The 23,052-nt window shown below is 43.6% G+C and overlaps 1 protein-coding gene across 1 annotated transcript in view; it reads left to right on the top strand.

Moving 5' to 3' along the window:
* The first annotated feature begins 1,283 nt into the window (after positions 1-1,283).
* LOC138293483 (cytochrome P450 4B1-like) overlaps positions 1,284-23,052 on the top strand; it is a 138,596-nt gene continuing 116,827 nt past the window's right edge. Inside the window, exons 1-2 of the mRNA XM_069232722.1 lie at positions 1,284-1,521; positions 11,206-11,350. Coding sequence (XP_069088823.1) covers positions 1,318-1,521; positions 11,206-11,350 — 349 coding nt within the window. The 5' untranslated portion in view covers positions 1,284-1,317. The remainder of the gene's footprint in view (positions 1,522-11,205; positions 11,351-23,052) is intronic.

Genomic DNA, 23,052 nt, shown 5'->3' with positions numbered 1-23,052 from the left:
GTGTCCTTTGTTCATAGACGGCAGAACTCCTTTCTTGTTGAAAGACGTAGTGACGACATTGCAATATATTTAAAAAATCAAGTGAATGGTGAACAGTTCTGTACTCTGAAAATAATCAAAGTTAATTGATTACAATTGTTTAAAAACTTTACTGGAGCAATTTGTGAAACTGTCGCCCAATATTGTGTCATAAAAAGGGATGTATCTAGATAACTGGTGCCTTGAAAAATCTAGTTAAGTTGAAAACAGCAGAATTGGAGATATGTTTCTTCAATTAAGTTTAATACTTTTTCTGGCCAGATCCACAAGTTAACAAGTCAGTAGGTTTGGCTTGTTTTGGGACTGATTTGTACATTATAAAAGCTGCTGCGGTGAAAAAAAATAAAAAAGATTATATCCCTAAGATTAAACAATCACAATTCATGCATTACAAAGCAAACACTACAGAGGCGGCAAAATGCCACACGAAACAACCAATAGAATGAGGTGAGAGGGACTATTCCTCTGTGTAAAGGCAAAGCCTAATTTATGTTTATGTTAAAGTTTTAGTAAAAGTAGATATTCTAACTCAGCTCTTAAGCCAGGCCTAGAAAGGTACAATTACTAGAGAAAAGCTTGAAACGCTGTTGCAAGGGTTCTGAAACCACTGCCTATTCCAGGAGTTCTTGAAACACATTGTCCCAGAGTTGCATTGTGACAGTAGGAGTTAAAACAGCCATCAAATGTCACACTCAAGGCTTCCGACTCTGTTGCTTTGAAAGGCCCACTCACTTCAAGCTGCTCTCAGTGGAGTCCAACACAAGGGGCCTGAGTCACAAACGCAAACTTACATTATGGATAAGTTTACTACCTGTTTGCTATTCACAATTGCTCTTCACAAACTAGGAGTTATTAGTCAGTTTATCAATGCGGAGAACCTGCAGTGGGGCAGAGAACTGAGCACATAAACATATAGGCCTAGTCTCTCTTTTTGGGTGCGAAGATCTCCGCCCGAACTCCGCAGCCCTAACTTTGCGATTGACTCGTAGTTTGTGAATAGTAACAAAGAGTTTACACAGCTTTGTGACTCAGGCCCAATGAATTCTTGGGCTTTTGCGCCAACATTTTCGCAAGAAATGTTCCAACCTAATACATCTCAAGCTTTGACCTTCTTATCTCTGTGAAATACTGCTGACAGGATTCCGTTTTTCGGTAACAAAGGTTTACGCCATTATCTGGTTAATGTTTGTGAGGGAGGCGTGTTCTCCTCCAGCGAGATCACTTATTTGTATAAGCTACAGCTCTCTGTCGCTATGTCAGACTTTGCAGAACATCAACATGGCCAGTGCAATAGAGACGCTGCTAACAAGTACTGGGTTTAAACTTGATTTCTTTTGGATTTTACAGCTGACTTTCTCCATATGCCTGGTCGGAGTTTTGATGAAAGTGGTTAAACTTTTTCTTAAAAGAAAGGAATTGGTCAAAGCGTTTGAAAGTTTCCCTGGGCCTCCCGTCCACTGGCTGTATGGAAACGCTCATGAGGTATGTCGGGGAAAGATGGGGGGGTGGGGGGCGGCAATACTTAGTTTTTGAAAACTGTCAGCAATCGCTGATGTCCACGTGGCAGCAGTGCGGACTGAACTTTGCATATCGCTTCAGTAATATCCAATGGAAACTCATTTAAATCATAATAACATCTTATGGAGTGCTTAGTTCAACAGTGAAGGTGGAGTCACGTGCAAAGCAAAAAAAAAGACGTAACTTGCTTTTCCTACTAAGAATGCAGTAGGGCATTTGTTGTTGCTACTTTTATCTCTCTCGACTTGAAGTTCTGTGTAGCGTATGACATCCACAGGAAGTAGTTATGCCCGATAAAGTTTTGTGGCAACTGTTGCACTTTTGTATCATTGCGCTGTTGACAAGCGATTTGTTGTTCTGCAATGTATGTCCATCACCACCCGTGGTTCTCGAACTATGGGATGTGGGAGGTGCTGCACCACTCCCGGATAACCTTGAAGGCATTCACTCTGGAAATGAAGAATAAAAAAGTCCTTTGCCTGCATGTCTTGCATTATTCAATGTTTTTTTTTTCAAAGTAGACTGTCAAATGGCTTTATTCCGAACAGGTGCGGATTGCTCTATTAACACAAAGTTTACTTTGCTTTCTTTGACTCGAAATTAAAGCTAGTCTGTAATATCAAACTAGTGGCTCACTTGCTGGGGTACAGGAAAGTGTGAAAGGAGAAGGTTGCACTATGCCAGTGTTTTATAGCACACATAGACTTAAAAAATTCTGCGTGGTTTACAGTCTTTAATTTTCAAGTTTTTGAAAAACATAATAGCAACATTGAAACACATTGGGGCTCATTATGACACTCCCTGACTGGTTGTGGGTTGCCTTGTAGTATTTACCAGGCGTCATCAACAAAAGGATATTTTTCAAAGTCCTCGTCCACGCTCACAAAGCCCTCCACGACACTGGACCGGCCTACCTCAATGAACAAGTAAACTGCCACATACCAACTCGCCAGCTCCGCTCCGCCAACCTCGCCTTCGCTACAGTCCCCCGCATCCAACGCACCACCTCCGGCGGCAGATCCTTCTCCCGCCTTGCTGCCAAGACCTGGAACTCCCTCCCCACCAACCTACGCAAGACCCAGAACCTCTTAACCTTCAGAAAGCACTTCCCCCTGCCTCCCAGCGCCTTAAGACCCTACCGGGTGAGTAGTGTGCTTAAGAAAGTATTTGATTGATTGATTGATTGGTGGTATTAGCTACCCAGGCACCAAAAAGAATGGGAGATAAAATGCCAATAACGCTTTTTTAAAGTTATGTCTGCAAAACTCTTACAGTTGCAGTATTTCAACAAACACGTTCTGCCAGGTTTGACCTGGGAACATCTGTGCTGGAAAAAACGTGTGATACTTTCACACAAGTTGGACTCCTAATCCAAGCACAAACTTCGAACAGTAACCTAGACTCCACATTTTAGCCATGTATTTGTTAAACAGTGCTCCAATATGCACAATTACACCTCATACTACTTGCCACCTTCCACTAATCCCTCATTAAGTGTGCTAATTAAGTAGCATTTCAGTTTTGCACAATGGGTGTCTTTCAGTGGCCAGAACCTTTTCCTTCAAAACTGTTTTCAGCTCTATTGATGCCCCTCACCCCTGCTGTTGTGGTCATCACAATCTAGCCTTTTTCAAATGTCTCCAAGAATCTGACTGGAGAGAGGCAATGGCAGGTGCTGCGGTACCACCCTTTGCCAAGTTGCGTTGTATTCCCCAGGTGTATGCAGGCCAAAAGGATCTGGTGGAAAGAGTGACGCTGCTTCACCTTGCCCACCTTTGTGTTCATTCTCTGATCTGCATGGACCCAAGGGAAGAAGAGGTGAGGTGAATGCTGTGCATAACATCATGTCCAGTTCCTCTGCTGACTGCTCTGTGGAGACTGCAGGGCATCAGAGGATGTGTAACAAAACTCAGCATTGGCTGCGAAAATTTGACAGAGCTGCGCCTCCAACTCTCCTAGAGGAAAATGTAGGAGGAACACAAAGTAAACAGAGCCATGTGGCAGATGTTACAGGTGATATAGTAATTGCTTTATCTGAGGAGGGGAAGACATGTAAAAGGATGGGGAGGGTGGGGTGTTGCACATAGCCAATCAGAGACAATTTGGGAGTGAAGACATAAATATTTAGATGATGAAGAAGGTGTGCAGTCGCCATGATAATAATGAGGCCCCTCGCCACCTTCCCTCATCACTTAACTTTCTTTGCCTTTAAATACAGGTCCGATTATTAGGCTGGGAATGGGTGTAATAAATATCAATATGTTCTGCAGAAATCACTAGATTCAACTTCAAATTATCAGGCAGGTCATTCTGGGACCACCTACATCACAGCAAACTGGGACAGCATTTGCAACCACTTTTTTGCTACCAGTATCTGTATTTATATCACTTTTTCCTCTGTGCTTCATGTCGCCCTTATTGACAGCAACAACACTGCCCCGAGGGAATCATTGAATTATATTTTAATTATTTCTGCAGGATTTCCTAAAATGACTAGAAGATCTCTCTATAGAACATTGCAATTATTTCATCTTTTATAATGAAGCAAGTACTATGGCTTAACCAATATTTCACAATGATTTAATCTATTAATTAATTCATCAATTGGTACCTAAAGGCCGACTGACAACATCATATAACAAAACAAAAAACACATGGCACAACACCACAATATTTAAAATGATTTACTCATTGGTTACCTGCAAACTGCTGTTTTTTTACAATGTTTACAATTATCCAGCTGCAAAACAGAAGAGTTACATCGATGATTGGGTTTCTTATTCCAGTGTATATGAGACCATGATCACTACACATGTGATTGACTCTTTGGTTGCCAGTGCTTCTTCAAACGAGACCCCGAGCTTCTTTCTGGGCCCTGTAACCTATGAATGGGTTTGTTGAAATAATACAAATCAATTCCTACATGCCCCACATACATTCCCCAATGGGCAAAAAAAAAATTAAGATGGAAACCCACCATAGCACGACTGGCGTGCATTAGTTGATAAAAAAATCTAAATAACTGATGATGGTGTTCCCAAGCGTTGAAGGATGGGAAGCAACAGAGGAATAGGAAGATGAGGGAGGAGAATCAAAAGTGTTCCAAGCATGATGGGGAGAGGAGTGTGAAGCAACAGATGAATTGGGACAGGGCAACCTAGGGGAAGCAAAATTGAGGGTGAGCGGATGAGCTAGGGGCTTGGGGAATCAACACGGGCAGTGAGGGTTTTAGAGGGAAAAAGAGGAAAGCAGCATGGAGGGGAGAGAACAATAAACCCTAAGTACACCCGTGTAGTGCTAACAGAAAAAGTAATCAGTGCTCTTCAAAGACCCCTTTTGCTGTGCCCTGAAATGAGAGATGTTCACTGCTCTCCCAACCTTAAATGTTTTGCAAACACTAGAAATGTATCTGCCTCTAGGGGTACCCAAAGCTTTGGAAGAATGACAGTTGCAATATGGAGGAAAGATGCTGCTCAAAGGGATCAACTCTCCTCCTACCCCTTCTTACCCCTTCTTTCTTTGCAGTCCACTGGTCTGAGAGCGATCCAGAGGAATGCTTCCCAAACCTTTTAGAACTACAATATAAATTTTGGAACGACAAAAATTTGTGACCCCCCCTAGCTTTAATGGATATGAGGCAGGTGATGTTTTTAATGTAACAAAAGCATTGTGTGGTAACACACTATCATTTACAGACAGCAGATTTTAAATTGAAATGACCACTACATTTCCACAGACATACAGTTTTACTAAACACCTTACCGCACACAAATGGTAATGTGTGTAACTTGGGTTTCAGTGAATATTTATCACTAAAGCATCAACAAGTAAAGTGTTTTGACCCTATTAAAACATTTGTTTTCATCACACTTCAGAATTACAAAAAACATGTGCGTATTTTTTTCTTTCCTAAGTGTACAGTTCATTTACAGGTCTGTACCTTTTGTTGTGTGCTACAAGAACATGACACCCTACAACCTTTCGTTTCACACCCCCTGCACCATAGTAAGATTGTCACACAATTCACTTTACTTTTATTTCTATGACGGCAAAGTAAGATGAGTTTCTAAACACCATCCCCATGTTAAAAACCTGCGCAGCAACTTGTCAGACGGCATAGGGCCTGATTTAGATCTTGTCGGATGGAATACTCTGTCACAAATGTGACGGATGTCCTGTCTACCGTATTACAGTCTCCCTACCATTTAACGGGATCGTAATATGGCAGACAGGATATCCGTCACATTTGTGATGGAGTATCCCCCTCTGTCAAGATCTAAATCAGGACCATAGACTGATATTTTACCTCTCTTTTTGAAACTCAGCAAACGTGACAAGATAAATACAGAAACTAAAGGCTCTTTATTTTTTCCTTGTACTTTCATGACCCACCAAACATTGGTGCGACCCACAGTTTGGGAACCACTAATCTACATAACATACATTTGCTCTCTCAATTAACAATGATAACTGAAGTGATTTCTAGGAACAAGACTTTCACAGAACCTTAACAAATATAAGAAACCCTGTTAACCTTGATTTGCACAACATTTTGACTTTGGAGTATGCACTCTTTTGTAATGTGTTACTGCCCAATTGCCTGAAGCTAGACATATGCTAGATGTTCTCTTTAGACTGAACACCTACTTGACCCATACCTGCATGAACCTTGCTGCTGATGGTGCTTCCATGAAATGGAGCTGAGTACTGCCCATGTGCTCTTTTTTAGGAACAAGCTTAAATGCCCACCTTCTTAAAGCCTACTGGGCTGGTTTGCTGCTGCTCAGCAATCAGAGTGAAAATAATCAAAAACAGCCATCTCAACCCCTCACCAGGGAAATGGTTGGCAGTGGGTGGTGAGACATCTACTTTAAAGAGTAGGTGATCTGAGTGATGGCTCCACATTTAAGGGGGGTGGTGGTGAGTGATGCATGCACACTTCCCCTTTTGCTATTTTCTGTCTCCAACTGCTACTTAGTGATCTATGCCCTTCATCAACAACGAAGACCACTCATGAGTAAAGAGCTGCAGACTCATAGCCACCTGGGACACCATAGATCTACATTTTAGGAGACTGACACCACTATCTATGAATTCAGGAGAAAGTCTTATCACAAAGGGATCTCCTATACATCAGCAATGGAGCTAGAGGGGGAAAGCAATATCAAAATATGTGCCCTATTATACACTGACCTTCACATTGGTGGCATGAATACATTCTCATCAACAGAACAAGTATGAGTCTAGCTGGGTCAGAATAATTAGCAGATGATCTTCCCAAATAAGGAAAATTAAAATACCTTCTGCTAAGCAAGAAAGTTGGTAAGTTTTCACAACTTGGGTGCCAGAGTAGAATAGATCTATGGGTCATGGACCAGTACAAGCAGTCGCTAAGTTAGCAGGGGCAAGAAAACATGGGTGCAACAGGTTAAAGTTACAATAACTCAGAGTCATGACTTTAAACCTTTTTCACAAGCCCTTCTGATATTTTCATTGAACAACTAAGCACATTATCAAGTTCAATGTTCATTATCCCAAAAAATTATTGCCATCATCATCCTGTCCACTTCCAAAGTTACCATCCTGAAAGTTATCATAATTCTTGTCATCAACGTCTCATGCTGTTAAGTGATACACTGGGGAAGTATATTTGCCTTTAGTGAGACTTCCTATTGATTTGTTGCCGACTTCTACATGAATGTTGTAGTGAGCAGGAGAACAACAATAATCAAAATAACCGTAAGTGTTTACAATCCCATATGACTAAGGATGATTTTCAGACAGGACCAGAGGCTGCAGCAGTATATCATCCATGGATGTGAGCTCTTAACACTTTCACATATATTCTACATCTGTTCATGGATCACTAGAGAAAGGTCAGGCATATGTATAAAATACTTCACGTTAACTGTGGCATAAAAGCTACCCTTGGCAGCTAAGATTAAAATCCATACCCAATGTAGTCTGTAAAATCAGGGGTCCTGTGACACTAATTGGTTAGTTATTAGCTCAAGAACATTAGCAGTTGAATTAGCCCCCTGCTCTAATACTTTGACAACTTGGCAAATATTATGTCTAGATAGGCTCTTTCGATAGCTTGGTAACAGGATGGTGAAAAATTGTGCAATCCCTGAAATGTCTCTGTTCTTTCTCCTACACAAGTCAGGAAAGGGTGTGACAACATTTCTGAATACAACATATGCAGGATAACAGGACCAGGGCTAGTCAATGGGTAGCCACACTTAGGCCTAATAACAACACAAATATTAAGTTTTAGTTTGATCAGAGACATCATTTCAGTGAACGGAACACCACAAGGAAAAGTAATTCTTTGGCATCTCATGTCAGCCAACACTAGAAAAGGGACTGGGGAAGTTTGCTTTAGTATGGCAATATTACATTTGTTCTTGTAAGAAAATGGGGTACTTCTTGAAGGGGCAAAACCCTATCCAGACAGCAACCACAATCTCTGTGAAGGTGAAGCACAAGCAAATCCAACATTAACTCATGCTTAACTGTATGGTAGTTAGGAACAAAAATAATCAGGCTTAATTCAGTATTTGTGCAGCACTTCAAAAAGTAATAAAGTGAAAACACAACACAAGAAAATTCCTACCCCAATTTAGCAAACTAGAGTAAAACTTAATAAATAAAACAAGACCACAACAACAAAAATCCAATTAGTAGAACCAGAGATGTGCAATTTTAAAGAATTAGGGGAAAATAGTACCAATAAACACAAAGCACCAGCTGTGGTTATCTGGGCAAAGTCCTAAATTCAGGCCAAACATGATGGATTGCGATCTAGCTATCGAGCCCAACGAACATGCCCAACGAGAGTACCATAAATCCTAGTTGTGAAGTGATGCAGTCTTTCAACAAGGATGCAGCAGTGATTCCTAGGAGCTATAAAGCTGCATTACAGGGTCCTGCATCATCATCGAGGGTGCCATCAATGAGGGGCTTGTAATGTGAAGGTCAGCTTGAACAATGCGTCATGCAGTGGCTATTCTGGAAGGCTGTGGGTGGTGATGCAAAGACCTGCACCAGGGATGCGACATGCAGAGGTCCCGATGCTGAGTTTAGTGAGGTGATGAATTTTGCAGTGGCTCAGATGGGGAGCTTCAGGGAGGCGTTGTGATGTGTCTGTTCTGCTGGGATCACAGTTGAGCTAGGAGATCACCTTCAGGCCCACTTCCAAGGGTCCAGGACCCCATATACATCTAATATTTGGGTGTCCCACTTCAGAAGATGCAGAAAGACAATTTAAAGCTATGTTTACTGTTCCTTGATTTACTGTGTCTGCTGCTATTGTTCTGATTTACAGTCTTGACACTCTACATGTATGTTTTAGATTTTAGAATTTTTTAACTATCATGAATTTTGTATAATCAGTTGTTTACGTTGTTTGGTCTTAGAATTTATGCTATGGCTCCCTTGATCTGTATGATTTAATCAATCAGATATGTACATAGGGATATGTAGCACCATTATTAGTTTTGTTCAAGCGCCTATAGTTATTGCAAGACTGCGCAGTCCTAAAAATGCCTGGATCCATGATTAATTAACATTATTAGGCCCTTTGAGTACAAGAGAGAAGCAGCACTGTACTTAACCAGTGTCAAAATATAGATCCATTTATATCCCTTCACCAGGGTGGCCATGATTTTGTTTCTGCTCATCTTCAATCAGTTGTGGCTGGCATTTCACTGTCACTGTGGTACCTTACAATGGCAAAGAGGAAGTAGAGAATATATTTTTCACACTGCCATCTTGCATTCCACATCTTTCAGTCAATCATTGTTTTTAGGAAATCATTGAGCTCCAAAGTCTATTGGTCTAAGGGTAAAAACTAGAGCCTTGATGGTATTTCACCCGGCTGATGTGTTATAGGCCCTGAATAACATTGCTTGTGTACTGCACTTATTAGTCAGAGGTGACCTCCATACCAAAGGAAACCATACCAAAGACATTGATCTGAGCTACAACTAAAGATCTGTAGATGACAGATCTTAGAGGAATAGATTCATGGTGCCAGGTGTCTTAGTCCATGTTTGCTGATAAGAACCATTTGCAACAACATTTAAGTAGTACAGAGTACTACTGATGCCAGTATCTACCCACTGAAATGCAACCTTTAACATTAGAAGAGGAAGAAAGGGACATAGTGAACTTGGCTACTGCTTGACCACTGCCAACATGCAAACAAATTAGAAACATTTATTTTTAAATGCAGCCCTGTTTCTTTTAAGGAATATGGGCTGCATTAAAAAAAAGAAAAACTTTATTGAAATGCAATCACAGACATGACGGTGTGCTGACTCCAGCAAGCCACCATTCATATGATAGCACTCAGTCATCGTGAGTCACAAATTGTGACCTCGTTTATGAATATTGATGGAGTAGATTGGATTGCAACTTAGTATGATTTGGACTTTTGTAACCCGGCCAATTAATAAATAGGTTGGTTCACAAAATAATTTTTAATTCGCAAAACGTTGACGTGCAATTCCAGACTACTTTTTGTGAACTGAAATTTTGTACGTCACTGTGTTCCTTCCAAATTCGACCAGGGTGCTACTTGAGCAATTTCGAAATTGCTAGCTTCAGGTGTTTTTTTACAATAAAGCCACACTTGGCAAAGTGTTGCAAGTCTTCTCCCAAGCCTTCACTGAAGTTTGCTGCAACATACACACCATTTCAGCTAGGACATTATTCACAGGGGCAGCTGATGGTGCAGCAAACTGTGATACCTTCCAGCACTGAGGAAGCGCTCTGTGTTTAATATAATAGATGCAGGGATATCATTCAACCTCATGACCTGAGGATCTTATTTACAAGAGGCTTGTGCCGCCAGTGCGCCACTTCTTGTGAAGCACAGGTGGCGCGGACTGCAAGACCAAATCTACAGTGCAACCAAAGCCACTTTGCGTGGCTTTTCAGGGCCGTGAAGATATAAAGTAGGGCAATGCAGCACAAGTCGCTGCGTTGCCTTACTTTGCGTCAAAGAGGCATTCCATGGGTGTTGTGGTGGGTGTTCCCACACAACTCCAACGGATTTTGATGCATTCCCAGATTTACAAGATTTTGTAAACGTGGGCATGCGCCAGAAGCCTATACCTCCCCAGGGGAGGCGCAACGAGATGTATCCTTATTTCTCCTTGCTTTTTCCTCTATCTTGCAGCGCACATAGTAAGAGGAAATTGCCTTCAGTGATTGTTTTTGTGCAGGAACGTGTTCCTTCCTGCACAAAAAAATCATTCCTACAATGCAAACATCCTTGCACTATGGTGATCTGAAGGTTTATTGAACCGCACAAGCACAAGCCAAACAGAGCTCTCTAATCATGGTGATGGTCCTCCGTCAGAGGAGTGGAAGACCTGCTAGGCTGATGTGCCACGTCCCATTTTTGTGCTCTTCTCTTTACATCTATTCCTTATGTTGTGTTGTATTAAAGCGCCCTAAGGAGTAAGAAAGTTGAAAAGATGTTGCTACATAACAATGAAGCTTAGTAAGTAAATATTTAGAGCAATTCAGGAATTGGTACAGTTCTGCAGTATTTAAATATCAATCTCATTGCTGGAGATCGCCTTGCATTTTCTTGATTATGGGTTTTCTTGGAATGACTTTCATCATATTTATTTTCAGTTTCGGCATGACGGAAAAGAGTTGGACAAACTTGCTTCTTGGACAAAGCAGTATCCATATGCCTTCCCTGTTTGGTTCGGAAACTTCACACCTTTTCTATTTCTGAGCCACCCAGACTATGCCAAGGCTGTATTCGGCAGAGGAGGTATGTAGTTGTATACATTCATAACATTTTAGAAGATTTTCCCAACACTGTAAAAATATTTAACATGCTGGTCTTTGCATAACACATATCTATGAAATACAGATTGAATGCTTCTCTCAAAAAGGGACATAATGCTGGCCCCCCACAATCGCTGTTGGGAGGGACACATACACTGAAGGGGCCCCTCAACCAGTCACCACTTGAGTGAAACCTGTCAAAAGATGGACCAGCAGCTTTCTCCGTAAGGCCTGATCTGTGGGATGTTTGCTAGGTGGAAAGGAGAATGCTACAAATTTGTAATACATGCATAGTGAATTAGAGAAGTACCACCAGAGAAAGACAGAGAGGATAATGAAGAGAGCGAGGAGGAGAGTGTGGAACACAAGTTATAAAGAGAAGGGTTAGTGTGAAACATCACAGAGAGAGTGAGAGAGAGAGGAGAAAGAGGGAGAAAGAATGAGAGTGAGGTCATAAGAGAAAGGTCAAGAGAGACAGAATGAAAGAGAGACAGAGGGAAGAAAGCTATAAAGAGCTCAGTAAGTAAGAAAGAGAAAGGTGAGGAAAAGAACTGAATATGAGAGAGGAGAGAAAAGAAACAAAAATCAGAGGGAATAGAGAGAGAGCTGGAGAGGGAGAGAGAGATAGAGACACATTTATAGAGCCGGCTTCTCCAACGAATGGCTCGTGTGCTACTGGTAGCTCTCCAGCTACTTGCGAGTAGCCTTCTTGTGTGCCGCCCAGCCTACTAAATAAGATGCTTTTACTTGGCTGAATAGATTTATACCAAAACTGAAAAGTGTGTCTTCAATACAAAAATTGTGCTTGTCATCAAAACCCATAAAATATGATATTTGGAGAAAAATGCTTGAATGCCAAAATATTTGTAAACCTAATAATTTAATAATAAATCATGTGGCGTTGCAGAGACTAATTATTAGTATTATTACTGTACAAATGCAGCTATGGCTATAATGTATTATCTATAAATTGGCGAAACCTTTTTATTACATTACTGCTGATACTCTGCCTGATGCACTAAGATGAGCACTGCTGGCACTCTTGCTTAGCCTGGCCATTATTGTATTATTGACGGATGTGGTCACTATTTCAACACTACTAATCGTAGTAGCTCAGAATAAGTTTAGATGAATATAAGTAGCTCTTTTTACAGAAAAGGTTGGCGAGCCCTGCTATAGAGAGCCCGGTAAGTAAAAGTAAGAAAAAGAGATATTACAAGCAGAGAGGTGAGAAAAAGATCAGCAAAATAAAGAGAAAGATGTCTGGCACAAAAAGGGCAGACGAGAATGACCGGCCACCGCAGATGGAACAATGTGTGTATGAAACAGAGATATAAGTATATGTGGACATAGTGAAAACGAAGACAGAAACATAGCAGAAGTGAGACAGTGACACAAAAGCAAGCGGGGAAAGTTAACCAGCAAAAGAGAGTTAAGAGGACACTAGAGAGAGACTGCTAAGGTGGAGAGTGAGGTGTAATGGAGGCAGCTTGAAGAGGGGAGGAGACAGGTGTTGAAGAGACAGAGAAATGAAACACAAGCAATGATTGGGAGGCACATAAAATCGAAAACAAAGAAACAGAAGACTATCAGAGGTAGGAGGCAGATGGAGAGAGAAGCACGAGAGAGGAAGAGAGACAAAGGTAGGCATTAAATCAGAAATTGAGCAGAGAAGAGAGACTGGACAGAGCTGATGTGTGGGATGGCACTTAGGAGAGACACAAGACCAAGTTGTCAAGGAAGAGGAGACTTAGACGGAGAGGAAGAAAGCCAGAGGGATGATGGACTGTAGGCAATGGCAGCTTAGACCTTAAGGCATTTCAGGCACCAGCAATGCCCTTGAGTCACTCTGAGAGTCCTCAGAGAAGTTTTTTTTCACTAAGCATTTTCAATGGAACATTCACGTAAGACAACATGCAAACCTATGCCCATAGTGCAGATATTGGTGCATATGTGTTTACATTTTATCCATTTACAAAATTAATCTGGCCTGGTACCCTAAAACAGCAGTGACATCCGAGCCAAATGTCGACTTTTCCTAAAACTACAGATCAGTTACCCCTCAGCAGATAGTGTCATTAGGTATGCTGACATAGATGCCCAGTAATACTTAGGGCAAGATGTCTTGGGGGGGGTCCCTGGCATATGCCTCCAGCTGATCCCTACAGTATGCAATGACTCAATACCATTGTGCAGTGTCAGATATGCTTTCCTCCTACAACTGGATGGCAACTTTCCTCTTTGCCAATAACAGGGCTACTGCTGTCAACTTGCTGTGAGCTGGTTGTGAAGGTTTAACATACCCCAGAAGACATGAGCAGGGTTGCGATTTCAGACTGTACTAATTAATCAAAGACCTTAGTGAGTGTCCTTGTAACCAATTCCCAGTGCTTGTAAATCCTAGCAGATCCCCATGCAAGGTGTAAGAATCCGTCCCTCTCCACCAGATCTGTCACAGCTATCCTCCTGCTGGAGGTCAAACTGGGTTCATTGCATTGGCCTGTACTACATCTGTGGCAGGAACTGTAATTAATGATTTGTAAGCTCCCATTTGCAGTAAGTATGCCTGACAGTGCACAGCAGAAAGACCACTCTGACCCAGTGAGCTGGGCCTCAAGTGTCTCATTCCACTTGCCCAGTGGTGTATTATCAGAATTGCACCTCTCAGCCTGCACAGCATCATATAAGCTAGTGATACGATCTGTGTGATAGTGAGCACTAGTTGAAAAGCTCTGGAGGTGGGGGGTTGAGGAAGGGTCAAATAATGGTCTCTCAAAAATGCCTGAAGTCATAAATATGTAAAATGCATGAGGGGTGAGCCACAATTCTGTTGTGGCAGTGTAGAGAATTGGATAAAGCGATCCTCTGGAAATAAGTCCCTATCAACCTAAAACCTGCATCTTTAAGGAGAGTCAGCACCTTTGGCTCTTGTGTGATGACAGACTAGGATGATATGCTATTGGTAGGGCCGGATTGTACAGAGGACGCCTACCCATTTGAGTGCCAATAGCCTCCCAGCTACTCAACATGCAGTTAAGAGTACTAATTCTGCACAAATCACGTCCACCTGTCTATGTAAAAGTAATGAGGACAATGATATAGGATCTGCAGCGTCCTGCTGTACTGCCAGGTGTGGTGTGCAGCGTTCGTATGTACCCAACTGTTTGCCTACTGCACCTGTGCACACAGGTAGTAAAGGTAGAAGTCTGTAGCCCCGCTCAAATGGAAGTGTGTGAGTTGCCTACACACGGTATGTGGTTGCTTTACCACCCAGGCCAGTGTTATCATCAAGGACTACAGTGTATTAAAAAAGCTTGATTAAGGAGGATCTGAACGTTAGCAAACAGGTAGAAAAACTGAGGTAAGATGATCATTTTCATTACCCTACTCGGTCAGACAGGGACAGTGGCAAACAGGACCGTCACTGTATGCGTTCCTCCAATTTAGAGATTGCTCTAACGTAGTTATAGTGGTTCACTAGTTCCAGATCCCTCTGCACCCAGACACTCAAATACTTCACTGGATCAGTGCACCAGTGCAATGGAAACTCTGTAGAGAACATCACAGTGTTAACTTCTCCCAGTTGATACACAGTCCGAACATATTCTCGAAGGAGAACAGCTGAGTTTGGCTCTGGGTCCTTCATGTAGAGCACCATATCGTCGGCAAACAGTGATATTGCCAACAGGTATAATTGGAATCTAAGGGACTTTGCGGTATAGTACTGCTGAATGACACAGGGCAAATAGAAGTGTGACAGGGTACACCCTTTTCAAGTGACTCAGTTTACACGTATCTGGCAACCAATTCTGTGTACAAAATCCATATCCAATTGATAAACCTCTGTAGGATGGTGAACATGTAGGCGATAGAGTCAAAAGCCTTGGCGTCGTCAAGGAGGATTGTTGCTGCTTTCAGAGATGGATCTAAGTGGTGTAACAGTGCGAATAGAGTATGGAGATTTTGAGTGGTGCATCAGGAGGGGATGACCCCAGCCCGATCCACGGCAGCAAACGTGTAGCTATCAGTTTGGCTAAGATTTTAGTATCAATATTGATAAGGGGTAATGGGCGATATGATTGACAGTGCACATGCTTGTTAGGTTTTAGGAGCGTGACAGTGAGCGTCTCTCTAAGGGAGGGTGGAAGACGCTGTGCTGCGTATGCCTCCTAGAACATTCACAGGAGGTGTGGAGCCAGTAGATCTCCATACTCTTTAAAGAACTCCCCTGGTATACTGTCCAATCCTGGAGCCTTGGCATTAGGTAAGCTTTTTATGGTTTCTTTAATCAATGATGAATGGCTGGCTGAGATATTCTCTTTGTCCTGATCCTGATGATAGCCATGCTAATGCTATGTCATCCAGGGAGCCCCCTATATCAGCAGTTTTAGCTTTTTCTCCATGTCCGTGCAGTGCAGTGTAGAATGCAAAAACTATTCTAGTATGGACCTTGTGTCATAGCTCTTCCCACTGTCCAAGTTGACCATACTCACTATGTGTGCCAGGGCCCTAGAGTTTTTAAGTGTGTTAGCCAGGTTACACTCAGGCCTACACCCCACCTTGCCAGATGCATGTGCAACATTTCTCCTCAACAATGCCGCACCTCATGTTTTGCAGTCTCGTTGTAGTCAGTCACTTGGTCACTTGATCCCGAATACTCACCAGTATGGCAGGTGAAGGGCTGGAGGCACAGTCCCACTCCAAACTCGATAGGGTGTCTTTAATAGTTTGCAATCAGGACCAAATATCTTCCCTATTCCCAAAGCAAATCTCTTTAATAGTGTCCCTAAATGCCTCCCAGAGGATGCCTGAACTCTCCATTGCGTCTTTATTTAGAAGAAAGTACTCCACAAAGGACCCACGGACCGTTCTGAGCGTTCTGCAAAACATCTGGTCGAGCAGAGCTGAATTGGCATGCCTGCCCCAGCCAACTCTGGGCCTCCCACAGTGTCAACCAATAATCAAGGCATGACCATGAGCTGTGCACTGAAGAAATATACATACCCACCCTGACTCTGGGTGTCGTATCCACCACACGTCTGTCGCCCCAAATGGATTCTCGCATTACTTTGGTGGCACACTTATTCTGCCCACTTGAAGAAGCAAACCTATCCAATCGCGGGTCCAGGCATATGCTGAAAAAGTTAGAGAGAGCAAAGCATGCAAACAGCAACAAAAATTCTGGGTCATCCACATTCGGATCGTAGGAGAAAACCAAGGTGACCACGGTGCCACATAATTTGCCTTGAGCTATAACATATTGACCTTGCTCATCTATCTCCAAATGCACCAGATCAAATTGCACTCCTTTCTAAAATAAGAGAATTACCTCACGAAGGTAGGTGAAGTATGGGGAGGCCAAACAAATACTCACCCGTTCCACACCTACCATGTCCGCGGCATGCCTTGACAGATGTGTTTTGTGCAGATAAGCAACATGCACATGATGTCGATCCAAGTATGCCAATACTAGTCTCATCTTTTTCAAGTTATTTAACCCCTGTACTTTCGAGGACATGAAGCTGAGAGAGGTCACTTTGGGACTGTCAGCAAGGCGCATACCAGCAGAACATTACCAGGTACATGTAGTTATCATATATACCAGGCAAGGTACCAAATAAACAATTTTTATGAACAAAACAGATCGCTACAAACATCACACCCATTTCCCACTTCAGCAAACCCAACCTGCTAAAGGCACATTCCCACCCAAGCTCAACAACATCAGTGGTAACCACACATAACTCCAATGCTCATAACTCTCCCACACTGCAAGTGCTACCAAGGGCATGAAGGACATTCCCCCCAGGGGGCAGGAAGAGAGTTGGGGGTCAGGTGTCCAGAGATGACTGAGCCATCATTGCAATTGTCATACCCTGAGAGCATGTATGAGAGCTAGAAAAGCTGTAACAGTTATAGAAAATACAAATAACCCTCAGGCCCTTTAGGGTCAAGCCCAACCTCTAAGTCTCCCACTAATCATATCAGACTAAATCACAACATCAGTCAGATGGCTTTGTCTGAGGAGGACTTGCGCCCCACCCCTGATTTCCTTATATACTCCCGGATGGGTTGTGGCGTGGCAAAGATTTTCAGACCCTGTGGCTGGTCCACTCGAAGGCTAGCCGGGTATAGCATGGCGTAGCCCAACCCAGCCTGCTGCAGTTTCTTCGCAGGTGCAAACTCATGTCTCGCCGCTTGGACCACCATGGTAAAATCTGTGAAGAAGTTGATTTAATTTCTCTGATGCTGAATTGTCTTGCTTTCACTAGAAAGCCGGAGCACCACATCCCAGTCCCAATAGTTGAGAAGCCTGGCAATTATGGGTCTGGGCGGTGCTTCAGGAGAAGGCCTTACCCCAGTGATCTGTGAGCACACTCGGTGATCAACATATTGGATAAATGTTCATTGCTAAACTACACCTCTAAGTAGCTGCTCAACATAAAGTTCCATTTCCCCGGTATTGTTAGTCTCTGGGATTCAGATGTTATTTCTGCGGGACCTTGCCTCAATGCCTTCCGTCTTTCTTGAATAAGGGTAATCACTTACTCCATATTGAGACAAGTTTCCTGTGTGCTCTGCAGAATATCTTCTGTCACAGATAAACTCTGTTATGCACATTCCGTGATGGTCTAGTTTAGTTGGCATTTGATCCATGCCAAGATTAGGGAGTCCATTTTTCAGTAAATTGACTGCAAACTTTGCTGCATAGCTAACAGTGTATTTTCCAATGATACGCCTCCTCTAGTTTGCTCTTCATGCTCAGTGCCTTGAGACTCATCTCACAGAGGCTTACTAGTGCGTTTTGCTTCAAATGTTAGGTGCGATTGCAGTTTGTCAGTCTTCCCCATGGTGTGGCAGAGAAGGTCCAGCCAAAGTTAGCAAGCTGTATTACCAATTAATGGCTGCTACTATTATCAGGTCCCAACTCACTGCTGCGTGTATCGGGCAAGACAACAAATATGCAGATCACAGCCGCCCTAGCGGTTATGTCCCATCCCACCTGTGTGGACTATTTGACCACCTCCTATCTCCACTTCCAGCTGTTCTCAAAATGAAGCAAAACGTTAATGGGAGCCCATTGCAGCAATCAGAAGTGCCTTGTCAGCTCCTCTTGTACCCAGCGTCTCAGGCATATGAGGCAAAATCAGTAAAGGGCCTCCTAGTTTACCCAGCTCAGTCATTGGGTCCACTGCTCCATGCCCCAATTCACCGCAAGGTTGACTTGCCAAGGGCAAAGGGAACTTAAAACCTAAGGCCCAAGAGGATGTAGGCCATTATGGGGAGGGAGACAGCTGCAGCACTACATCAAGGGGAGTGCAGTTACCTCCAGTGTTGTCTACCTTGTCATCATCCTGGGGCCCTAGAGATCATGCAGCTCTTGCTTACCCTCTCCAGATGTGTGATCCAAGGCCAGCAACATCCCTCAGGTTACTCCACTGTTGCTGCTTGCCACACTGGCAGGCCGCCACTGGGCCTGTCTGCACACCAATCGGCTCCACTCACAGGCTCCATGACTCCTGCGGCTCCAGGTAGCTCTTCTCTGCTCACATATTATGCTTGGCGGCCGCTCACAGACCCGCAGCCACTGGGTGGTATTCCAACAGCCTCTCACTCGTAGAGGTGCCACCCCTGCTCATCACTCCCCGAGCATACTCTCGGCCACCACCACCATTTTGTCCAGCTGCTAGGACTCCCATCTCAGATTAGGGTATCATGCAGCCCCAATTTATCCTGCTGTTGTTTGGATGTATGCATTTCTCTCAAGGCATCACAATGCAGATGGATTAATGCTGGATAACTGGCTATGATCCACAGAGTTGCACTACTGTGGGCCATCTTGCTTCAGGCTGTCTAGCACCCCCCTCCTAAGAGAGGTTACAGAAATAAACTACTGACAGATGTCTGTCCATCGTCAGCCCTTCAGAGTTGCCCAGTTTGTGTTGTTCAGGATGTGAAGGCATTGCATTCAGTTAGACAGAGGAGTCTTTAAATTGCAGCTAATAGAACTCCAGCATACGTCAGCGTACAAAAGCCTCTATCAGACTGTAAGTCACACAGTGTGATTAACAGTGCAGAGCCTGGTGGAAGGCCCTGCACTATTATCATACTTAGGTGCTGAGTACAAGTGACCTGGGTGCTAGACTTTATCGCACCCAATTTTAATCTGACAACCCAAAGTTCTGATTTTCATCACTAATGCAGAATAACGTGGATTTTGATGTTTATCTCCCTATGTCTGGTAATTACTGCGCATTTTCCCTGCATTAAATTCCAGAAGATTTGGCTACTGGTAATTATTCAGTCCATTGTTATTTTACTCACAATGTCACCTCAGATTAGACACAGCCATATATAAATCAGCCTCAATCCTGCTCCAATCAGAACAGCCCAGCCCAAACTGCCAAGCTAGGTAGTGCTTATTAATGCATGTTGATGGTGCAATGTTGAGTACACAAACACACCCATACACTGTTCTAAGCAGTACAAATAACACGTTCTTATTGCTAAGTTTTCTTTTACTCAATTTCCTGACTTCAGAAGATCGCAAAGCCGAGTCTACCTTCCCAAGATTTGAAATTGTAATCTTCAGAGATCACTATGAATGTCCAAGTTGAGCATAAACCTCATGAGTCATCTTGAACTCACTGCCAACCTGGGGTAAAATGTTGGATCTTGCATAATAATGATAATTTATGTCATATGTGGGCATCCTTGGAATGGTGGTTCTCTATGGGAAAGTATTGGCTCTCATACTGGCAATAAGTCTTGGTATACTGTGGAGTTCCATGGCATGCTGGTCCCAATCCCTGGTGTAATGCTACCCTCACTTAATAGTGGTCATTCTTGGCAAGCTATAGTGTTACATTTAAGGATGGGTTGACAAAGGGATCATCTGTTATCCAGGCTGACAAACAATCCTTAGGAAGATGTGCACTCACTACACTTACTTAGTACAAAATGGTGTCTATGAATACATTTTCCGGGGATGCTTTTAGCTCTCAGTCCACTACTATATTGGAGTGTTGATGTGTGCCCAATGCACGCTACAGCCAAGGATGGACACAGACGGAGAAATACTGCATTTCAACTCTATTGTTCTGCCCTTGCTAGTGGACATAACTCCATCCATCAGATATTTAAGATTTCTTAGGTGGATATTCAAACAGTTCTGGATGACCGTGGTTTAGAACACAGAAGACAAAAGAGACCAAAGAGTCAGTAACTCTTCCTTAAGGTTGATGTGAGTTCTGAGTTTATAAATTCTTATTCACCTGAGTATATCTGTGGTAGTCTAAAACCAGAGCATGTACTCTGTGTAACATGTGGGATAGCCCGGGTCTGGAAGCCCCTCTGAAGGCAGGAAGTGTATGTGTGTGAGTGTGGGGTGTGGTGACAAGACAGTATGGTGAATGCGGGGAGGGCTCTCATCATGCCTTGCTGGGGGAGGGCGGGGCAGTGTCTCATTACACCGCTGCTTTCAAACAATGAATATGAAGGCAGCTTCCTCAAATCTGTGTCTGTTTGAATATGCAAAGATGCAGGCAGAGAGAATAAGATGGACAACAATGCAGCTTGATAGTGTCTCCACAGTTTTGTTTTCATTGCATTATTGCATTGCTTTTTAGGTCTTGGCTAGTTGTCTCAAATAAATTTGTAGTGTTCAGTCTGTGGGCTTCAGCCTGCCCACAGACTTTCGATTTGTTGCTCCATCTTCGCTCTCAAGTCCCTTGTCTCCATTTGTCCATAGCATTAATATGTCATGCCTCTCCTGTGCTTGACCCTCCCCCCAGACCATGCACCAGGAACATGTAAACATCCACAGAACCTATTTTGGGAACTACTTTTTTCCTTTGTCTTGAAGCACTCCTTACAGCGCTTATGTTTTCATGTCACTCGTTCTTTGTCTTTTTTTTAATACAGTTTTATATAGTGCGAACACCACCAGACTGTATTATTAGAGTGCTTAATGTAAGTGCCAGTTGCTTTACACAAGGACACATTTGTTTTTCAAGAACAAGGGAATTAAGTGATTTGCCCAAGATCACAGGATGTTGTGCCGACGCTGAGACTCAAACCTGGTTTTCCAGCTCCATAGTCCGCAGCTCTGGCAGTAACGCCACGCCCTTTCTTCCCATCCTGAACCTGCCTTGTAGCTTTTCATGTTGCCCTTCCACCACCCACCGTAGGATTTCTTATTCTTCACCATTGACTCATTTATATTTTATTTATAGTTCTTCCTCAGGCCGACTGCTGTGCTGGGTTTTTGCTCTCTGTGTTGCGTGGTCCCGCTCTCCAAAGCTTCACGGAGAGGGTCACTTCCCTCGCAGTCTGCCTGCTGTGCTGAAGCACCCTGAACTCCATGCCCTCTGCAGAGCGCTTTGTTTACATTTCCATCTATGTCGAAGGAGATGTCCGGGTCTCCAGCAGGCAGGTCCTACTGTAGGCCTCCCTCCTCGGGGTCCAATATCACAGAGCAGACAGTTCGTATTCCGGGTAGGGTTTGTTGAAAGAACGCTCCTCTATCTCAGACTTGTTTTGTTAGTTGCTAGTTAAGCCCTGTTACTGCAGCATAGAAGCAAACAGCTAACTGTGCAGGAGCGGCTTGTGGTGCTTTACAGGGGTGGGGCAGTACGCAGGATAGGGGTGTGGGAATTAATTAAAAAAGAAAACGTACCTGTATCATCGCTGCTGCCGTCACCATCGCACTGCTCCTCTGCTGCAGCCAGGCTGCAGGCGCAGGCTCCCAGCCTGCCCTGTGGCCAATCCTGATGCAGCTCATAGCAGCGGTAGGATTGGCTGGGAGCATGGAGCCAGGGCAGACTGGGAGCCTGTGCCTGCTCTTTCCAGCCCCGCAACATAGTGCCGGACTGGAGAGAGCCTACTACGCTTGTGTGTTTGGCCGGCCCGAGATGGCCAGCCAAACATACATGCTCAATTTCTCCCCCTCAGTGCTCGTCACAGCCCATGGCCCACCCCTAATAACATAGTTTATTATTGTTTTTTAATAAAAGGTTTACAGCTGCTGGCGGGGGGCGACGCTCACCCCCTAGCGGAGGAGCCCACCTGTAACTGTGCTGAGATTGTGGTACTTATGGGAGACTTTACACACTCGCAACTGAGATAGAGCTACCTACATTCCCACAGGAGCTCTTATGTTCTCATCTGCTGCAGAAACAGCTGCTTCTGGGGTGCAGCGAGAGACTAATATCCTTATTGGAGTACAATAAAACCACAATAACCTGAAGGCTTATAGGTGTTGAAAATTAACAACTTTATAAAAACCACGAGCTGGGTCATTAAAGGAAAACAGAGGATTTAGTTGCAGATCAGAACGCTGCTGCGAGGTTTCTGCCAGGTAAAAATCATTCTGCTTACTGATGTTAGGCTGCAGGATATGGGGTTACACCGCCCATCTGTGCACCAGTGCGCTCCAGACCAGCATATCTCTCCGTCCTGATTACGCCAAAGAGAACCCCTTGCCAAGACGCGCATTCATCTTAGAAACACCGACCCTTACTTATCCTGCAACGTTTTACCACTTACAACCAGAGCAAAGATTTATGGACCTTTCAGGGCAAGCATTATTTGGGTAACCTGGTAGCCAAAAATAATGTCAAGACATAAAGGGGGTCTGTTGGCGGTGCATCCGCGGTCCCCGGCCCTGGCGTTCCATGACCGCCA

This window comes from Pleurodeles waltl, chromosome 4_2 (assembly GCF_031143425.1).
Source record: "Pleurodeles waltl isolate 20211129_DDA chromosome 4_2, aPleWal1.hap1.20221129, whole genome shotgun sequence".
NCBI lineage: Eukaryota > Metazoa > Chordata > Amphibia > Caudata > Salamandridae > Pleurodeles > Pleurodeles waltl.
Note: the sequence above shows the minus strand (reverse complement) of the source record. Positions and strands in the feature narration are given on the sequence as shown.